Genomic DNA, 19,450 nt, shown 5'->3' on the forward strand with positions numbered 1-19,450 from the left:
ATGACACTTCGCCAGTAAAACCGGACGCACAGGCGCACGCATCAAGAAAAACACATGACGCATCCTGCATTATATGACTGCAGGTTAATGTGATTGGATAGCCGCATAGATGCAATGCAAACATCTCACTCAAACAACACGCCCTAAATAAACAAGTATGCTGTTGCACTGCGAGACAGTACAGCAGCCACATATACGAGATTTCCTAACGAGCAAATAAAAATGTCACATTTCACGCCTGGGTTTTCAACGTTTACTCTAAAAATCGGGGAAAATGGTGTCCCGAAAGAACCTCGATCGGGACGCGGGACAATGCCCCTAATAAATAGTATTTATTAGGTTTATGCCAATAAACCTAATTATTATTATTTATTTCTTAGCAGACGCCCTTATCCAGGGCGACTTACAATTGTTACAAGATATCACATTATTTACATTTTTTTTTTAACATACAATTACCCATTTATACAGTTGGGTTTTTACTGGAACAATCTAGGTAAAGTACGTTGCTCATGGGTACAGTAGCGGTGTCCCCCACCTGGGATTGAACCCACGACCCTCCGGTCAAGAGTCCAGAGCTTTGTCAATCACACGAGGAGGCGTCTACAATCGAAAGTGCTGCCAAAGGTTGTTTACTCTGCCTTAGTGATGTCGTTGTGTTCCAATACTGTCTATCTACAGACCGGAGGCTCACGAAACGGTACAGCCAGCTGAAGGTCGATAGCACGTGTGGCGTCAACACACGTGTGGATTAAAATAAGGTAAGTATAGATAGGCCTATATTAATTTGTAAACCAACCGCATGCACATATGTACCCCTAGGCTGTAACAGACCAGCAAAGTTAGTATTACAAACATATTCTAATAGCTGAATATATATATATATATATATATATATATATATATATATATATATATATATATATATATATATATATAATGTAAATTGATAGGTAATTACCATGGAGTTCTTTATTATGTATTTGGTTCACGGTGCGCATGATTGGGAAACTTATTATGCCGATTATATGTATAGGTAGGTAACGAGGAGTACCGTCAACGCAACAATATAGGAATAAGATTATCATTAAATATTGGGTTTATTATGTGACATAACATTTTGAGATTGGTGCGTTTCTATAATGTAAGAATTGACTTACACATTAATTTATAAATGTATGAATTAATTTATAATTTTAAGAATTAACTTTTGAATTAACCAATGAATTGACCAATTAATTTAATAATTATTATGAATTGACAATTTAATTAACACATTAACTAAATAATTTTGACCCTTATAATGCTCCATACAGATGACCAAGACTTTAGCTCAAAGGTCAAGTAATGTCATAAATAAACACTTTTGACCTTTGTGCATTTGGAGCCTTTTCTTGAAAATTAAAAAGTACAGTAAGTGCCAGCATTGTATGATTTCATCAGAAAAAGGTAGACAGTAAAAAAATAATAATAATTGAGGACTAAATCTGAAGCTCTTTAAATGTTTTTATAGAGGATTCCTGCTACTGTATGGATTAGAGGTTACTTGGAAGTTACATGATCTCCAGAAACTCAAGTCAAGATGAACAAATTAGTGAAAGACTGTGAAATGAGTGCACATTGTGAAATCCAACCCATAACCACAGCAGGTGATCTGTGGGGTCCCAACTGGAGCAAGCAACCTGTTCTGTAGTGTTAATCAACACATACAGCTTCTTCTGTCCTTCAGGTAGAGCTAATGTAATTGCCAATCAGTTGTGAAGTACACTAAATACAGTTTGTATTCAAATTCGTCTCCCCCCCCCCCCCCCCTTGTTTGTGGAATAACTACAGTACTCTGTGAATGTTCAAGGTGTACTCTCGCTCTCTCTCGCTCTCTCTATATATATCCAGTGTAGTTAATTGCTTTTGGACCTGGGTGAAGGTTTAATTGGTGCAAATAAACAATTAAGAACATAACTGGAACAAAGATCTTTTCAGGAAGGGCCAACATTGCCCATCTTTGTAAACAGAAAAAATAGACATGTACATTTAATGGAAATCTCACATTATGTCATGAGTGGTTGTGAAATACCAAATGGCATAGGAAGGATACACAGCGAATTAAAAGCTCCACAAAACAGAAGCGAGACCACTGCTATTTTGCAATCTCCTGTGCAGTAAATGGTTGAACATGAATGCAAAGGGAAATGCTTCTGATATGGTGCAATGAAAGAACCATTCAGGGAAATAAATAACATCATCACCAATCATGCAGGAACTAATAAATAATTAACAAGTAAAAAAGAACTTGAAGCTTTACAGGTTTATTGAAAAATAATGTGCTGTAAGTGAAGATACTGAATGACGAATATTTACAAGGTGATTCATGCAACATTGTTGTTTTGCATTGCTTTCCATTCTACTTAAATGTTGTCATTATTGAACAACCCACAGGTGGCCAAACTTTGCGTCTACAGTATTCACGAATAACCGACAACGTTGTGTGAATTATGCAGATACTGTCTGCTTATCAGAAGATCAGGGAAACTGTACATATTAAAATTGTTATGGGGCTCCCGAGTGGCGCATCCAGTAAAAGCACTCGCTAGAGTGCAGGATGCGCTCTATAGCCTGGACGTCGCGAGTTCGAGTCCAGGCTATTCCACAGCCGACTGTGGACGGGAGCTTCCAGGGGGCAGCGCTCAATTGGCCAAGTGTCGCCCGGGGGGAGGGAGGGTTAGGTTGGCCAGGGTGTCCTCGGCTCACCGCGCACCAGCGACCCCTGTAGTCTGGCCGGGCGCCAGCGGGCTTGCCTGTAAGCTGCCCAGAGCTGCGTTGTCCTCCGACGCTATAGCTCTGATGTGGCTGCACGGTGAGTTCGCAGTGTGTAAAGAAGCGGGCGGCTGACGGCACACGCTTCGGAGGACAGCGTGTGTTCATCTTCGCCCCTCCCGAGTCAGCGCAGGGGTGGTAGCGGTGAGCTGAGCCTAAAAAATAATTGGGCATTTCAAATTGGGGAGAAAATAATAAATAAAAAAAACTAATTGGCAACGACTAAATTAAAAAAAAAAAAAACAATTGTTATGAATTATTTTTGGTTCAAGGAAGAGTCAGATATATTTGTATAGTTTTAATGTAAACTAATACTGGCATTCCTCATTTAACAATGAGGTTTCTGTAGATCATGTCCTCCTGTCCATGGCAAAATAAGTACTGGAACATGGGTGGCCAAAATGGGCTTTTCCAGTTCTGGTCTTTGTCTAGCCCTTTTCTAAATTGTTCAATCGGTCATAGTAACCCCCCCCCCCCCCCCCCCGACAACCCTAACATATTTAATTGTACCTTTTAATGGCCCTCCAGGACTGTGATTGGACACCCCTAACACCATTATGGAATGTGTATCTAATCCCCTGAAAGTGATGTTGTGGTCTATTTTAATTATCTAAACCATAGTATAACTAAATACAGCCATCCTACATTTTATAAATATGTTTTTTTTTTTTGTGGGCCTTACTGTATATACAGCTATGGCCAAATGTTTTGCATTGCCTAGAATTTTAGGATTGAGACATAATAAAAAAATACATATGAACATAATTTAATTATTTTATTTAACATCATGTAATCAAAGAAACTACAAAATGATATTGCAAAAGTCTACCGGAAACCATACTAGTAGTACAGTATTTTATGTTAGATTTCGAAATGTCATATTTTTCCATTTTTGTCAGTTTTCTGTTAAGTATATGGAAGGACACAAAGTGGTATGTAATTCAATATGTTAATGTTAATGTAATATTATTTATCAGGTTTCATTTGACTTTATGAAGCAAAATTTGTTAATTTTATAGGGTGATGCAAAACTATACAATACAATAAATGGCTGTACAGTGGTAATGTTAGTGAGTCAATATATCGGCCCAAGGAGAAAACACCAGCAGATTAATATATAAAAGAGTGACAGTATTAAGATCTTCCACTGTTTAGACCAGGGGTCTCCAATCTTGGTCCTGGAGGGCCGGTCCCTCCTGTTTTTTGTTCCAACAGTACTCTGAATTACTTAATTGGACCAGCTAAGTGCTTATTAGAAACTTAATTGGTCCAATTAATAATTTAGGGACACCGGCCCTCCAGGACCAGGATTGGAGACCCGTGGTTTAGACTATTAAAATAGACCCCGTAATGATTTATTATCGTAGACGTTAGGCATCACATTCAGAGTCTTCAGATAACAACCATACCTAAAGCAGTTTTGACGTGCAGGCAATTGTGCGGACAAATAATATCATATGCCTTCTAGCTGAATACAATCTTAAAAAAGATCTTGACAAACCATGTCCATCATGAGGTCTTTAACAGTTTGTTTTTTTTCTAAACAGAACATCAATTAATTCATTCAAATGTTTTCTCAACACGCTTGAGCTTTTTATGGGTCATATGCAATCAAGCAAACCACATGTTAAGCTTAGCTGTGTCAATTTCTTTGACTCGCTCCAATTGTTCTGTACACTGTGCAGTTATAAAGTGTATGCCATGTAGTACAGAACAACAGTCTGCCTCAACTATTTTAACAGAATCTTTAGCAAGGAAGAGACAGGAACCCTATGATCCCTATGAACCCTACACAGGCAACTGAAACGTGCTACTCTGAAACAAGAAGTACCTGGCTATTTTAAGGTAAGTCTCAGTTTTATTTTGTACAGTTTTGTTCTGTCAGTTTTTCATTACAAATAATAACAGTTGTTTTGGTGCTAGACTAATTTACTTTCTATTATACAGCAAGCATTGAGGGATGTAGCATCAAATACGTTTTTCATATTCACTCATAGTCTTGAGTGAATACCTTTGTTTTACAGGATCTCCTTTTGGAATCTATGTTGCATTCATTCAACATATGATTAGAAGCAGAAACACAAACTATACATTTCAGATATATGCATCGTTCCTATAATTAACACTGATATGAAGATCAGAAACTTGGCGCAAGCAGGATTCAAACCAATTTGCTAAAGTCTTTAAAAAATGTTTTTCAAACTTCAGCAATTACCAAAAGTTGACTAAGAAATTACAGGTAGCATCAACAATAGCTTTTCATTTTTAACTATAGTTCATTTTCCATTAAAAATTTGGCAGTGTGTCAGGTTAGCCGAAGGTCAGGCAGAAGTCACACACAGGAAATTCTGTTCATCATCAGGTGGCACACTTTCATTAAAAACACAAGATATCGGTCCTATAGCTGGGCCAGATATTTTCACTCAAGCTCTCAGCAAAAAATACCACAGTGCACAGGCCCCTGCCTCCCTTGAGCACTGTGATTAGGAGATGCACCATTCCCTTTATATACAAGTGGCAATCAATTAACCAGTTTGAGTTTGAGTTCCTCTCTGTCAGGTCAGAGTGAAGCAGTCCCATGCCACAGGTAGAACACATTGTCCACTAAAGATTGTTTTTTAAGGTACTGTGACGGGGTTTGCTTTATTAATAAAGAAACAAGAGCCATTGTCATTAATTACAGATTGCCAAGTGGTCTAGCAGGAAGTCAAAAAGATTAATTAAACTCAAGTATGAATTATAATTTCAACCTTATAATATTGAATTGTGTGCTCAGTATCCAAACCATGGAGCAATATTTGTTTCTAATCCATTGTGTTTCCACGGATGTCAAGTTTCAAGGTTTACACGGTTTTTAACAATCTCACGACAATGGATTCTCACGTTTGTGTATAAGTTTGTTATTGTTTGCGAGGCTGCGAAACCCTTTCTACAGTGGTAAATCCAAGTATGTCCAAGTATATTATTTCATTACCATTCTATATTCCTGTAGCTGCTACGCAAACTCCATCCTTACTCCAAAGATAGAATTGCCTTGTCTCAAATTGACGGTTTGTCTGCGCGAGCCTTCTGTGTTTCTGTACACACACGTCATCACTCGGACAGAGTCGAAGGAGAAGCTGTCAGACTCACTGTCACGTTCACGCAGAAATTACCACAGAAATAAAAGAGAAATGGACATCAATGAGAATTTATAATGTTCGAAAAATATAATGTTCTTTATGATGCCAGTGTCAGTGGTTATAAAGACAATAAAAAGAAAGACACCATATGGTAAGAAATAGCAGAACAACTGGAAATTGATGGTATGTCTATCTCTCTTAAACCATAATTTTAGTCAAAGTGACAGGGAGCACCACACACTGGTTTCGTATTTCTGTAAAATGACGCTTCATTGTTTTAATAATGTTGACCAATAATAATAATCACATTCACACATGAAAGATTTTATTAAAAATGAATATCAATAAAAAAAAAGTATATTAAACTAATGTTCTCAGTATTTACAAAGAAATATGTGTAGATTTATTATTTTTGAATAATTTACATGTTAAACCAGATCACATGTAAACATTCACTGTTAAATGTCATTTTTTTAGTGTGTGGTGTACCCAGACTATTTCTGTTTTTTATTTATTTTATTTAGTCTCCACAAAAGGAGCAAAAGCAAACAGTACAGTATTTTCTTTTCATGACTAGCTACAGTTGTGGGGTTTTATTGTACTCCTGCTGTGTTTGTGTCGTTTGCTTCACTCCCGGTGTGCATAGCCCTTAAGTCTAGGTCAGTGGCGTAGCTGTCAGCCATGTGCAAATATCTTGACCCCCCCCCATTAATCCCAAGGTTTTTCAGCAGGGGTCTCACAGGTATGAACACTTATGGGTTGACATGTCTGTGTTTCCATTGCTAATTATAATGTGGTCTGGTTCAGATTCTAATACGGTTTTCAGGGTAACCTGAACATATCCCAGTGACATTTTTGAACTTTTATCAACTGGAAGCAAAGCTTCTATTCCATTCTAGAAGCCTTAGCTAGACACATCCATAATGCATTTGTAATCTTTTTTTTTTTTAAGGAATCCTATTTTTGATGCTGATTTCCTAACCCTTGTGGAAAAAAAGGAGAAGTTGGCTAAGAGTTGAGAACCCAATCCTCAGAGTCATCATTTTCTACCAAGTGTCTGAAGAGATAGTTGTCCATTCTGCGACTGGAAAGATCCTGAGTGTACTTCTGCTTTGGCGACAGGATGCATCGGTGGGTTTTAACCTTAGCGATTCTGCATTGCACTGCAGCCCAAGGTAAGAAAAACATTTGATCTGAAAAGCAAGTGGTGACAGTTTTTGATTTTCCCTTCATACAAATAATAAGTTAATGGCGTACAGCACCCCAGCATGGATATTTCAGAATGGGGCAATGTTGGTGTTTGATACAGCTTCTGTCAATGGCCCAATGTCCTCCTAAATCATTGCTATATTCAACATGAATTTGATGCCATTATTTTTAAGAGTGATTTCAAGAGCCCCTGCTCCCAAAAATGTTAGGTTTGATGAGTGTATTTTGTGAGTATGGATGTATTGCTTGTTTGTTTGCCTTGTTAGCACTATATTGTATTGCAATGTTTAAAATCCTGACACCAGAGGGCTTATGATATGGTGAACTAGCATTGCAGAGGATAGTAGCTACTGGTGGGGAGAGGTGGGGAGGGAGTGTCATACAGAACTATGTTCTTCATAGTTTGTGAAGGATAGGTGTTCAACCTTGAGGAGAAAAATCTCCAGTCTGTCAGTCAACATCCCCCTGCACCCCCCACTCCCCAAGTAAAACCACATTAGCAGTTTAAGCAGATGCTTTAATGTGTAAAATCAATCAGTGGCCCATGAGTTAGCCCACACTATTCACCGAGCTTTGAAATAGCTGCAAGCTTCTGTTTACAGCCTGTTGCATGACAGGGCTGACTACAAAGGTTCATTTAGTTTTCTGAATTGTGAATAGTGCTAAAGTTCAATTAGATTATGTGGTGTTTTTCCTTAAACTAGAAAAGTGAATCCGAAAAAAAAAAGGATTGTCATTGTAAGCAAGCACAGTAGATTAAAAGGGCTGTGAATTTTTCAAAGTCCAGTTACGGCGTGAATCTTTAACTAAGACTAAGCATTGATTTTCTCATGAGAATATAGAAAGTGCTGGAAACGAGAAGAGGCTGTTCCTCTTGCTAACACACCAAATCTCCTGTATGACCGACGGTACGGTTTCACTTATGGATCTATCTAGATCAGACCAGGGCCCATTCCAATTGTAATTGTGTAATTGGAATTAATTGGAATTACCATGTAATTGTAATTATAATTGTAGTTGAACCTCACCTGCCTAATTGTATTTGTAATTGTATAATGACCATATACTGTAATTGATCAATTACACCTCAATTACACACCTTGCCACGCTGAATCATTCCCAGTTCCATGTTGTGTTTTACATTGAGTGAACATTCTTCTCATACTTTCAACCACTTTTAGTGAGCCTGTTTGTTTGAAAAACATTTTATATAGTATGTTTCTGTATTTGTATCTGTGATTACTGCTTGGTATAATAAATAGAGTAAACATGTTAATGTGTGTAGCTATTCATGTAACTTTTTTGCATACTTGTCAGCATTTGGAAACTGTTCAGTGGGTCGCTCATCTCGGTGGGGGGTCATACGCATCACACACATGGGAGGAGTCATACGCAAAAAACACTCTATCATATAATAGACGTACCCCCCCCCCCCCCCCCCCCCAACTCAACTCGACACGACCATCATGACAGTAAAAATAGACATAATGAAGCTGTAATTGCAATTCTTATTCAAATTAGCCTCAACAGAAACTCCAGAAAAAGATTCAACTTAGTTGCATGTCGGCTGGTTTCACAGACGCTGATCAATACGAATCTTAGACTACTATTTAGTGCTAATGGGGGTTGTGTGAAACCAGCCATGTATGTTAAGGTTCCAAATGAATGGGTTGAGGTTGAACAAAAACCTCAGTCACAAACAAGCAGAGAACAAGAGCACAGGTTACTCTAAGCTGCTGTTTTTTGTGTATTACTGCCCTTTGGGAACTTCTGGTTACAGTCTATTAGAGGGTAATGTATCACTTTTATTTACAAAAAAATGAGCTCTTGGAATGTGGGACAACTGTACAATGTGAATAAAATCTGTATTTTCCAAGTGCTGCTGCAGTGTGGTAACATAATACCTTCAAAGTGGCTTCTGTATCTACTTTTGCAACCCACAATCTAACATGCATTCAATGATTCATTATACAATAGCTATGTATTGTGTAGAACAGGGTATGCATGAAGGAGAATCCCTGACACTACCGAATGTGGTGCATTCAGACCATTTGTCCCACGCAGCCGCATCAGTATTGACATCTTGTGATGGACAAAGAACAGCAAAACAACACCAAAACATTGTCTTGAGAGAACAAGGGGGGATTGAATAGAAAAGACATACCTCTTATGATTCTCCAGTGATACATTTGATGGAAAATCATTTAATATGCTTTTTTTTCATCCAAAATGCGACGTTAAAGTAAAAACAATAATTCCCTTGACTGAAAGAATTCGAAACAACGAAGCAGTGAAGGAGTAAAGGTTACTTTAGTACTTTGTGGTACATTATCTTTTAATGCACATTATATGCGTCATATACAAAATGATTCTCAATGCCATGGCTCAGTGTCAGTCTGGCAATCACCAAATAGTAATTCTATGGTATAACTGTAATAATAGTAATTCTAAGGTAACTGTACAACAGTACACACAGTACACACTTGAAGGTCGCGTCATAGACAAACAACTGACCCAGAAGTGACCCAAGAAGGTATTATAGTGCACTGGGCTGGGTCACATTTGTTAAGATAACCCGTGGTGTCTTGAAGGTGAAAAGGCTACATAAGATAGTAAATACTGGAATTCATCAACTACTTTTGGGTTACTGCAGGTCACTTCTGTAAGTTGTTTTTGTTGTTGTAGCCCTTTTGTTTTTTTTGCACAGTATTGCATGTCTAACTTCTGCATTATAATATATGGATGTAAAAAAAGTGCTGATTGACCCTTAAAATGTACTATATTGATAGTAGCTCCATTTTAGGGGGAAGTCAATAGACCTTTTACTGTGATTTATTCAGCTTTAGTCTCTTTCTGCTTTTTTTTTAGTTTACTGATCTTTGAAAGTTTTCATTACAGCGTTGAATCTTAATGTGCTGTTGTTTTCTGAAAAACCAGTGGTGTTACAGTGTGGTACTTATAAGGGTGGAGTGGTGTATAAGAAGATCAAAGCACCTTATAAGTATCAGTGTGGCAGAGTGAAAGCCTTACATATATAAATAGTGTGTGTGTGCAGAAATGTAAGGTTGGCAGGGATGGGGTTAAATCTGTCCCTGCCAACAATCACAGGTGTGGCCATTCCCCAATTAGATAATTCAGTGATAATTGGGGAGTGGCCACATGTATAAAAAGAGCCAGAAATCCTTTGTTTGTGTTGTGTGTTGTGTGTTGTGTGTTGTGTGTTGTGTGTTGTGTGTTGTGTGTTGTGTGTTGTGTGTTGTGTGTTGTGTGTTGGTTGTTGGTTTGTTGGTTTGTTTAAGGTAGTGAAGGCCAATGCCCATCCTCCTGATTCGTCTTTTGTTAACCCTTTTAATTTGGCCCCCATGCCTGTTTATTTGGTTTCTGTGTGTAATAAATGTGTGCTTTAACTCTTGAACTGCAGCTTCTGTCTGAGTCTCTAATTCTTGCCTGTAACATCTTGGGCCACAGCGCTATCCTGTAATAAGGTGGTCCAGTGGTCCAGTGGTTAAAGAAAAGAGCTTGTAACCAGGAGGTCCTCGGTTCAAATCCCACCTCAGCCACTGACTCATTGTGTGACCCTGAGCAAGTCACTTAACCTCCTTGTGCTCCGTCTTTCGGGTGAGACGTAATTGTAAGTGACTCTGCATAGTTCACACACCCTAATTTCTGTAAGTCGCCTTGGATAAAGGCGTATGCTAAATAAACAAATAATAATAAAATAATAACAAGATTTGGTCTCTCTATAGAGACTGTTAGCTTTATTCATAAGTTATTATGTACAGCTTTCCCTGTACTAAGGAATAATGCTGGTTTCTCATGAGCATTCTTCAAGCAAAGGGACCATGAAGCATCAGTAGTCTAAACCACAAAAGCCCTATCTCTTAAAGAAGTCTGCACTGTCCAAAATACTGTCAGTGCACATCAGAGGTACAAGCTTCTGTACCCTGGAATTAGCAGAATGTCTCCCTTCTACTGTCCCTGGATGACATAAGTTGCTGAATTTTGCACTTGTGGTTGTTGTACAGGGGACTGTATAAGTCACCACTTCAGAAAAACGTTGGGTATTTACAATGGAGAGTGCTACACACTACCGTAGACACAAACTCCTTTATGGTGATTATTAAGCCAGGAGTTGAAGACAAGTGCCCCTACTGTTTGCAGAGAGAGAATGTGCTTCATTGTTTTATGTACTGCCCCAGACTGCAGGCAGTGTTTGGGCTTTTGGTAGATTAGGGGTCTTGAGGTACTTTTTTGTGAAACTCTGTTTATTTTTGGGGTGAAGTACTTCAAAAGGGCATTTTTTTTAAAGGCTTGTATTGTCTATGTCTATATATATATATATATATATATATATATATATATATATATATATATATATATATATATACACATTATGTATGTATTTATTTATGTATTTATTCATGTAATTAAAAAATAGTAATGTTTTAAGACCATTGTTGATTATGATTGTGAAATGTAATGTTTTATATAATTGTTCAACAAAATGTGATAATAAAGGTTATTTTAAAACTAGATAGATAGATATAAACACATTTGTTTTTCATATAGTTTAAAAGCTGTCATGAGATCTGGCAACATCAGTGTTATTTCATAATAGCTTTACAAGAAACGGATTAACAGTCCAACAATTTGTGAATTATCTCTGGTCCCTGCAGTCAGTCAGATGACATCCAACTCTCATTTTAAATGGACTTTTTTAAGCAGAACAAATGGGATATCGGCAAGGACAACCAACAGGGTTGTTCTCAGTAAAGGTTGCTGAATTTGAATAAAAAGAACCCTGTTAACCCATTAGATCCTAGAAAGCCCATCAATGCCAGTGCCTCTCAGTCCCTGTAAACATTGCTGTTTAACATCACAGTAACTTGTATGGCGACCTGATGTCTGATTAGCAATATTCTACAGTACCTGTTCTAGAATGATGTGGTACAACATTATCATGAAACACATGACATTAATATAGCCTTCAGTCACTTCTTATGTAGCCGAGGTGTATTTTGTTGCTTGATGTTTTGAACTTGTTTGTGGGAATTGCCTCTTGTTTTAAGGGAAAGGGAGGATGGCATCAGCAGGCTGTTTAAATGTCTTTGTTTTGCGAGTCCCTTGAGGAAATGTGAAATGTGAAAATTCAATACACAGGAACATTAATCTGCCCACGTTTTCCGGGTTTTATGCATTCGGCAACCAATCTTTTACAACTCATACAAAACTTTTTAAACGTCAGTTTTGCACAAAATGTGGAATTCCTGAATTGTAACAGGTAATTACAATCACTAGGATAGTGTCACAATTCAATTAGGCAATTGAAAAACCAGCAATTCCTGAGGTACAGAGGTTTTGTGAATTGATCCATTTTGTAGTTTTTTTTGTTAATACATTGTTAAAAAAAAAAATCTTAATTGCAGTGTTGACATTATGTTTACATGCATGTAGAATTTAAATTAGGTTTTTATAGTTTTCATTTCTAACAGCATTTTTTATTTTCTGACCACAATAAAAATAAAGATTTAATTAATAATTTAATTCTGCTTTATATTGTTTCAAGGTTAGTCAGAAAACATAGTAAACAAAACTTTTGTAAAAAAAATAAAACAACATTTAAAATGTAAAACTGCGAATATACAAGGTTAATTAAGGGTGTATACAGGATCACACTACATATTTTCCCTCATAGATATTGGCACAAACTTGTCATTGATGCGCAAACCTAGTAAGCTGGCCCCTCTGTATTTCATATTAATAAACACAGATTCACCCAGAAAGGCTCCCTGTTGAGCTTTCTGACCAGAGGCTCACAAGTAGCAGCGAGACATACCAAATCCACAGGATCTTCAGGAATCACTGCAACATAACATTGTGCACCACAACTTATTTACATGCGCATGAAGAATGAGGCCAGCACAATGTGTGCTTCAGCCGAAGCGCATGACCTGGGTTGTGCAATATATATTTCATAATACATTTACAATGCCTATTTGTCGATGAAAGAAAAAATGTTCAAATATTGCTACACAATATATTATGCTTAAATGCATGTGTGTATTTCTATTTTCTATAGTGGTATGTCTGAGTGGTGTACTGTACTATCCTTTTATTTACTGAGGTTTAGTTACATCTAATTAGTAATTAGAAGAGATTGATGATTAGGGGTTCTGATTTTAGAGTAAAGCTGGGATTCTAACCTTCCAAATGGAATTTCTAAAACTAAGGTTGAACCTGAAATGCTGTTTTTAACCTGACAGATCCTTTCATTAATGTTGTGCATGTATTATAAATCAAGGACACTTTCTTAAAACATCAGAATTATTTGTTTATTTGTGTAAAAACAATAAAGGTAGTTCCTTGTTAATAAGCTTATCAAATGGCAGTACATTAAGAAGTAAAGCAGCTGTTTTTGTTTTGTTTTTAAGACCCGATTTTACTTGATCTCTGTGCATATGCAGAGACCCAATTTAACACTTCTATTTTTTCATTCCACCCAATTTTGTAACCTGAAAACATTAAACACAACTTGAAAGTCAGAACAACTAGGACTCTGAGCTATATGGGGGATTGGTTCCTAATTTGTTAATCTTGTTGGGATTAGTATTGTCCATAGTCAGCAGTGGTGGACCGCATAGTAAATCAGGACATATTTATGAGATGACTTGAGGGCTCAAAGAGTGCATTTCTTCAGAAGATTCTGATTGAAGGGTAATTGACAAAGTAAAGTTACTGACCTCTAGTCTGCATTGCAAAATAAAGATGAAATCTTCTTAACCCTCTTAAAGACATGCTATAGTCTGTTCATTAAAGCTACAATGTGGTGTTCGGATTTATTACATGAATGAAGTCTGATGTGCACCACTATTATGTCAGTAATCAGCGTTGGGAAGAGGGATTTGTTCCTGTACTGTTAGTAACCTTTTGTTGTAAATTGGACTGATAACTTTTAATGGCCCTTAGATAGAACATTCAGGTAGTGATTTAGCCCATCTGTGATGGACATTCATTGATATATTTCACTTGGAAATGCAGTCCATTATCACCCCACTATTGGAAATCCTCTCTCCCAAACTGCACATCTTTTAAACAATGGGATACCCACACCCTAACTTACAGGATATGCAGTTTGGATGCTTACCTTCAGATTGGCATATTTTATTAACAGTATAATCCAAAATATGTATTATCAGAAGATAAAACACTGGGAGTAAATGTGCCGTCGAGTAGATGGAAAAGAACAGCATGTCTTGATAACTCTAACCAAGTAAAAAGAGAGCTTTGACGAGTGCTGGAATCTTTCATGATGAAGGGTAAAAGCAGAAGCGAGAGGTAAACAGGAATTGAAATCTGAATTGAGCTGCGCCTTTGCAATGTGTTTCCTAATGTTTCTGCGGCCGCTGCTGTGTTCAGGGAGCTCTCCTGCTCCTTTAGAGAAAAACTGCTGTGCCTCAGTACTTAACCATCCTCCCTTCTCCTACACTTTAACTATAAAGTAGGGAGAATACAGAATACAGGTACATTTAAAACTGTGTAGTTACATTGTACTTACATTTAATCACACAGTTATATCAGGACAAGAACGTTGTTAAATTCTATTGTTAATGTATGTTCCATCCACAATCACAGAAATGCATGCCACGTATCTGTAGTAAAGGCAAACTACAGTATAACTGCTGGACTCCAGGTTATAAACCCATATTTTGAAATATATCCAGAAAAGTGGTAGTCTTCCCCCAACCCTACAGTGTCAGGGGGGTTGCTAAAAGAGGAAAAGAGCACATGATTTGCAGTATGTTAGACATAAGAGCTCATTGACTATTTTTCTTATTTAAGATTGCATTGCATGTCATAGAGATGTTTTCCAACGCTTTCATAATCTATAGTATCATAACACATTGTAAACCAGTAAATACATAAAGTATTTTGTTTCTTTATAGGTTTGAACCTGCCAGTTATTAACCCAAATGTCTCAGAATTAGTTCTGGATGTGGGGCAGCAGCTGAGCCTTTACTGTGAGGGGAATGAGGATGTGACCTGGATCACAAGGCTGGCAAAACACCAGAAACTGGAGAGGAAGTATGGAAAATACAGCCACTTCACAACCAGAGCTACAGCAGAATTTACAGGCACCTACAAGTGTGCATATCAGAACCACACTGATCTGTTTACCACTGTGCATGTTTATGTGAAAGGTACCATAACTAATGTGAAATAAATCTAATGGTTCCTTAATAAAGACTTACTTTCAATATCCTGTCCTGAATAAGTAGCGAAATCAAAGGAATAACCTGAGGTTAGCAGATTGCCATTAGCAGATTGTCGATTCGTCCCGTGACAAATACCCTGGAAACTTCTGCGTCTCCTGGAGCATCTATAGGACACACAAACTTTACATCACCTGCTCCGGGAGCACCTATAGTGTTTCTACATGTACTGCTCACTTCATATCAACTCCAATACCACTTTAAGTACTGAAGGGTTTGTGTGTAGGTGCCCCTGGAGATGTTCCTGGGGCATTTCTCACTAGCCATATCTACGACCCTCGCTCGGTAGCTGTCGCTTTAGTCTACAGCAAATCCTTATTGATCACAAGATGGATGGCAGACCTAATCCCACAAAATGACTGTCTATGATATTAAAATCCCTTATAATCTGTCAGTAAAATGCTGTAGTATCACATGGAAAATGGGAAGAAACTTCCCTAAGTAGACAAATGCAAATGAAAATGCAATAACAATAAATAGTTCATTAACTTTTTTGCAGATCCCAAGATCTTCTTTGTAGCAGGGATGTACAGTAATTATATTATGAAGCCTGAAGGAGTGGATGTTCTCCTGCCTTGTCTATTGACTGATCCGGGAGTCACGGAGTTGTCCCTCAGGATGAAAAATGGCAGTTCAGTCCCAAGTGGAATGGTGTACACTGGGGATCGGCAGAGAGGAATAACCATCCAAAATGTTGAGCCCCGTTTCAGTGGTGATTATGTCTGCGTAGCTATGAAGAATGGAGTTGAGAAAGTCTCAAAGTCATTCTCCCTCAATGTCTATCAGAGTAAGTCTTCCTTTTACCTTTTTTCTTGTAAAATTTAAAAAGTAATACCTGCAATGTCATTCGACTTCGTCTAAACTTGAATCTGAAATAAATAAATACAATGATAATGGTTATGATGCTACCCTTATTTTTATTTAACACAGGCCTTGGCCAGTTCTCAGTGTGGATATACAGTAGCTATAGCTGGATATCAGTGAGACTACCTGATATACAGGTGCAGAGTATGCATTAGAAGGGAATTCATATGCTGACGACTTGTTATCTTGTTTCCAGAGTTACGTTTCCCACCGTACGTATTGGTTGAACGTCAGGAGCACGTGCGCATTGTCGGAGAGAAGTTTGGAATCAGCTGTTCCACAAGTAACCCAAACTTTAATTACAATGTAACCTGGAAACATTCAGCAGGCAAGGTGTGTAACTACTGTAAATACTGCATATACTGTACTGTAGGATTCATGGTAGTGCTCAGTGTTACTGTATTTCAGATCCACCTGATAACTAACAAGTGGCAAATCCTTGATCTAGTAGTATATCATTGAATTTATGTTGAATATGCATTTCACTTTGTTTTGTATTCACTGGTACTGACATTTCATTCACCTGTATTTTGTAGCATAAATAGTAGACATTTTACTAGACAAATTGTGTTTTTTGTGTGTGTTTTTTTATTTTTTATTGTAGCGTCAAAAATATTTGAGAGGTTTCAAAGCGGCACTCATGTCTTTAAAAAACTTACAGGCAATCCAATTTAAATGTTAAAATAGTCTTAGGGTCACTCCATTATTGAAACGCTCTCACTGTGAGGCAACATCATTGAACACCTGTATTTGTTTTCCTGTTGCACTCACGTGACGTAGTCATTCCTTAAAAACTACTTCCTTCTCTCAACTGTCTTCCTTCTTGCTTAAATAATGGTAGCATTGTAAAATGCAACATGCCATGACCAACTGATATTGGTTTCCTCGTGGCCCAGCCTCTTGTGAATGTCACAAGGTCATGACTAACATTCTGTATAGAAATACATTCAAATGGCCTAACTAGGTCCTGCATCCTTTAATACCACTAAACATTTACCCAATTACATATAACCCCATCAGGGTGCACGCAAATTTGTAAAACAAATCTTCTAATATTCTACAATATATGAATTAATTGTCATTTAGCACCCCTGCACCAACTGAATTATCATCAAACCTGAATTCAGTGTAACCGCACCATTGTCATTGTAGCAGTTAATCCATCCATGCTTTGGTTTCTTTGTTAAAATAAACGTCTTTTTATGAAAATGAACATGATCTTGAAACATTGCACACACACACAAAAAAAAAACATTTGAATGATGTGGCAGCAGTGTGGAGTAGTGGTTAGGGCTCTGGACTCTTGACCAGAGGGTTGTGGGTTCAATCCCCAGTGGGGGACACTGCTGTTGTACCCTTGAGCAAGGTACTTTACCTAGATTGCTCCAGTAAAAACCCAACTGTATAAATGGGTAATTGTATGTAAAAATAATGTGAAATAATGTATAATGTGATATGTTGTAACAATTGTAAATCGCCCTGGATAAGGGAGTCTGCTAAGAAATAAATAATAATAAAATAATAATTATTAAAGCCCAGACAAGCATTAAATAATGATGAGGTTTAATATACAAGCATCTATTTTGCAGAATTTTGAAGTGTCAGAAGAAGTAAAATACGATGGAAGCCAGCTGTCTATAATGAGCATCTTTGAAATCTCTGCTGTGAACACGTTGGACACAGGGAATATAACTTGCATAGGCATGAATGAGGCAGGCGTCAACAGCTCCACCACATATTTGCAAGTTGTAGGTAAGACTAAAGACAACAGTGCACTCTTGTTTCTGCAGTGTAACTCCATTCTCTATTCACCCATGATGCTCAAGAAGGTATCACTTCACATACACCGTCTCTCTAACTGCACTGTAATTACACTGGAATAACACAGTAATTACGCAGCTGGTTGTGTGGGTATAATGCGGCAACATGCTTAATTAGAAAATGAGAAATGTAGACAGTTGCTAGCGTGTTTTTAAATGGCACTGTATATGCTTTTACAATGCAGTTACTATGTAACCACACAATGCAATTAAAGTGCAGTTAAGAGACAGAAAAGTTGTACCAAAAAAAACTTCAAAGGCAAACGTTTCAACATTAAGTGTCTATCAGTGTGTTCCTGTGCAGATGTTTCAGCGGTGTCTATCAGTGTGTTCCTGTGCAGATGTTTCAGCGGTGTCTATCAGTGTGTTCCTGTGCAGATGTTTCAGCAGTAAGTGTCTATCAATGTGTTCCTGTACAGATATTTCAGCAGTAAGTGTCTATCAATGTGTTCCTTGCAGAGGAAGGCTACGTGAGGCTCTCAGCCCAGCAGGACACCACGCTGGAGGTTTCCGAGGGAGAAGATCTGGAGCTCAAGGTGCTGATTGAAGCCTATCCTGCAATATTGGAATCAAGATGGGATACACCAAGGTCGCACAATGTTTCAGGTCATAAAGAAGAGTTTCACAGATTTAATAACAGGTATTTTATTTTAAATTTACATTTTGTTTAAAGGAATGCTTGCAAATTGAGTTTAGATTGGTTGTCATATTTCAGGATTGTGTTGTGTCCTTCTGTGGTAAACCATGAGCAAATTACTGGAGTTTAAATAAGCTGGTTAAAAAATGTGGGTCAAAAGGGACTGCTTTTGTTCAACAGCAAGACGTCAAGAGTTGGTCATAAATTAAGTCCATTAAAATGCAGTACATATGTAATGCCAAAAAAATAATATGTTTGAATTTGAAAGGGTGAATAAATGGTATGGTCCCTTCTGGTTTTGACCACCTCCTTTATATCATTAAACAAAACCTTAGTACTAAAACGTTCTTTGCTTTTTGTTCCAGAGTCTTTTTGTGATAATAAAGCCCATCCAACAAAGGTCAACTTTCTGGCAGCTTTTTCTGGTAACTGCTGAAGCAAATAGTTGACATCAGTAGTGTTTCATCAACCCAATCAACTGGAACCTACTACATCTTTATTATCTAAAACGCTGCAGTTGTGTGAAATGGGGGAATGTATAGACACTTCTTAAACTGCTGGTGTCTTGCCCTAGTCAGTTACTCTAAACTAACTGGAGGCAGTAGAACTTGGCCCCTGATCAGGCAAAACAAGTGCCTGGCATCAGCCCCTAAAAAATGACATGTTCCTCTTTTGGTTATTTCTTGGTCATTGCAGAGTAAGGAAGGGGTTGTA

General features: G+C 37.6%; 1 protein-coding gene across 2 annotated transcripts in view; it reads left to right on the plus strand.

The window, feature by feature from the left end:
* Positions 1-662: 662 nt before the first annotated feature.
* Positions 663-19,450, plus strand: part of csf1ra (colony stimulating factor 1 receptor, a) — a 31,156-nt gene continuing 12,368 nt past the window's right edge. Inside the window, exons 1-8 of one of the 2 annotated variants that reach the window (XM_058996744.1) lie at positions 663-761; positions 4,557-4,659; positions 6,889-7,111; positions 15,089-15,343; positions 15,915-16,202; positions 16,476-16,612; positions 17,869-18,031; positions 18,559-18,739. In XM_058996744.1, the coding sequence (XP_058852727.1) occupies positions 7,060-7,111; positions 15,089-15,343; positions 15,915-16,202; positions 16,476-16,612; positions 17,869-18,031; positions 18,559-18,739 (1,076 nt within the window). In that variant the 5' untranslated portion in view covers positions 663-761; positions 4,557-4,659; positions 6,889-7,059. Of the gene's footprint in view, positions 762-4,144; positions 4,660-6,888; positions 7,112-15,088; positions 15,344-15,914; positions 16,203-16,475; positions 16,613-17,868; positions 18,032-18,558; positions 18,740-19,450 lie in introns of those variants that run through there. The other variant, XM_034022232.3, reaches the window with a different exon arrangement.

This window comes from Acipenser ruthenus, chromosome 23, assembly GCF_902713425.1.
Source record: "Acipenser ruthenus chromosome 23, fAciRut3.2 maternal haplotype, whole genome shotgun sequence".
Lineage (NCBI taxonomy): Eukaryota > Metazoa > Chordata > Actinopteri > Acipenseriformes > Acipenseridae > Acipenser > Acipenser ruthenus.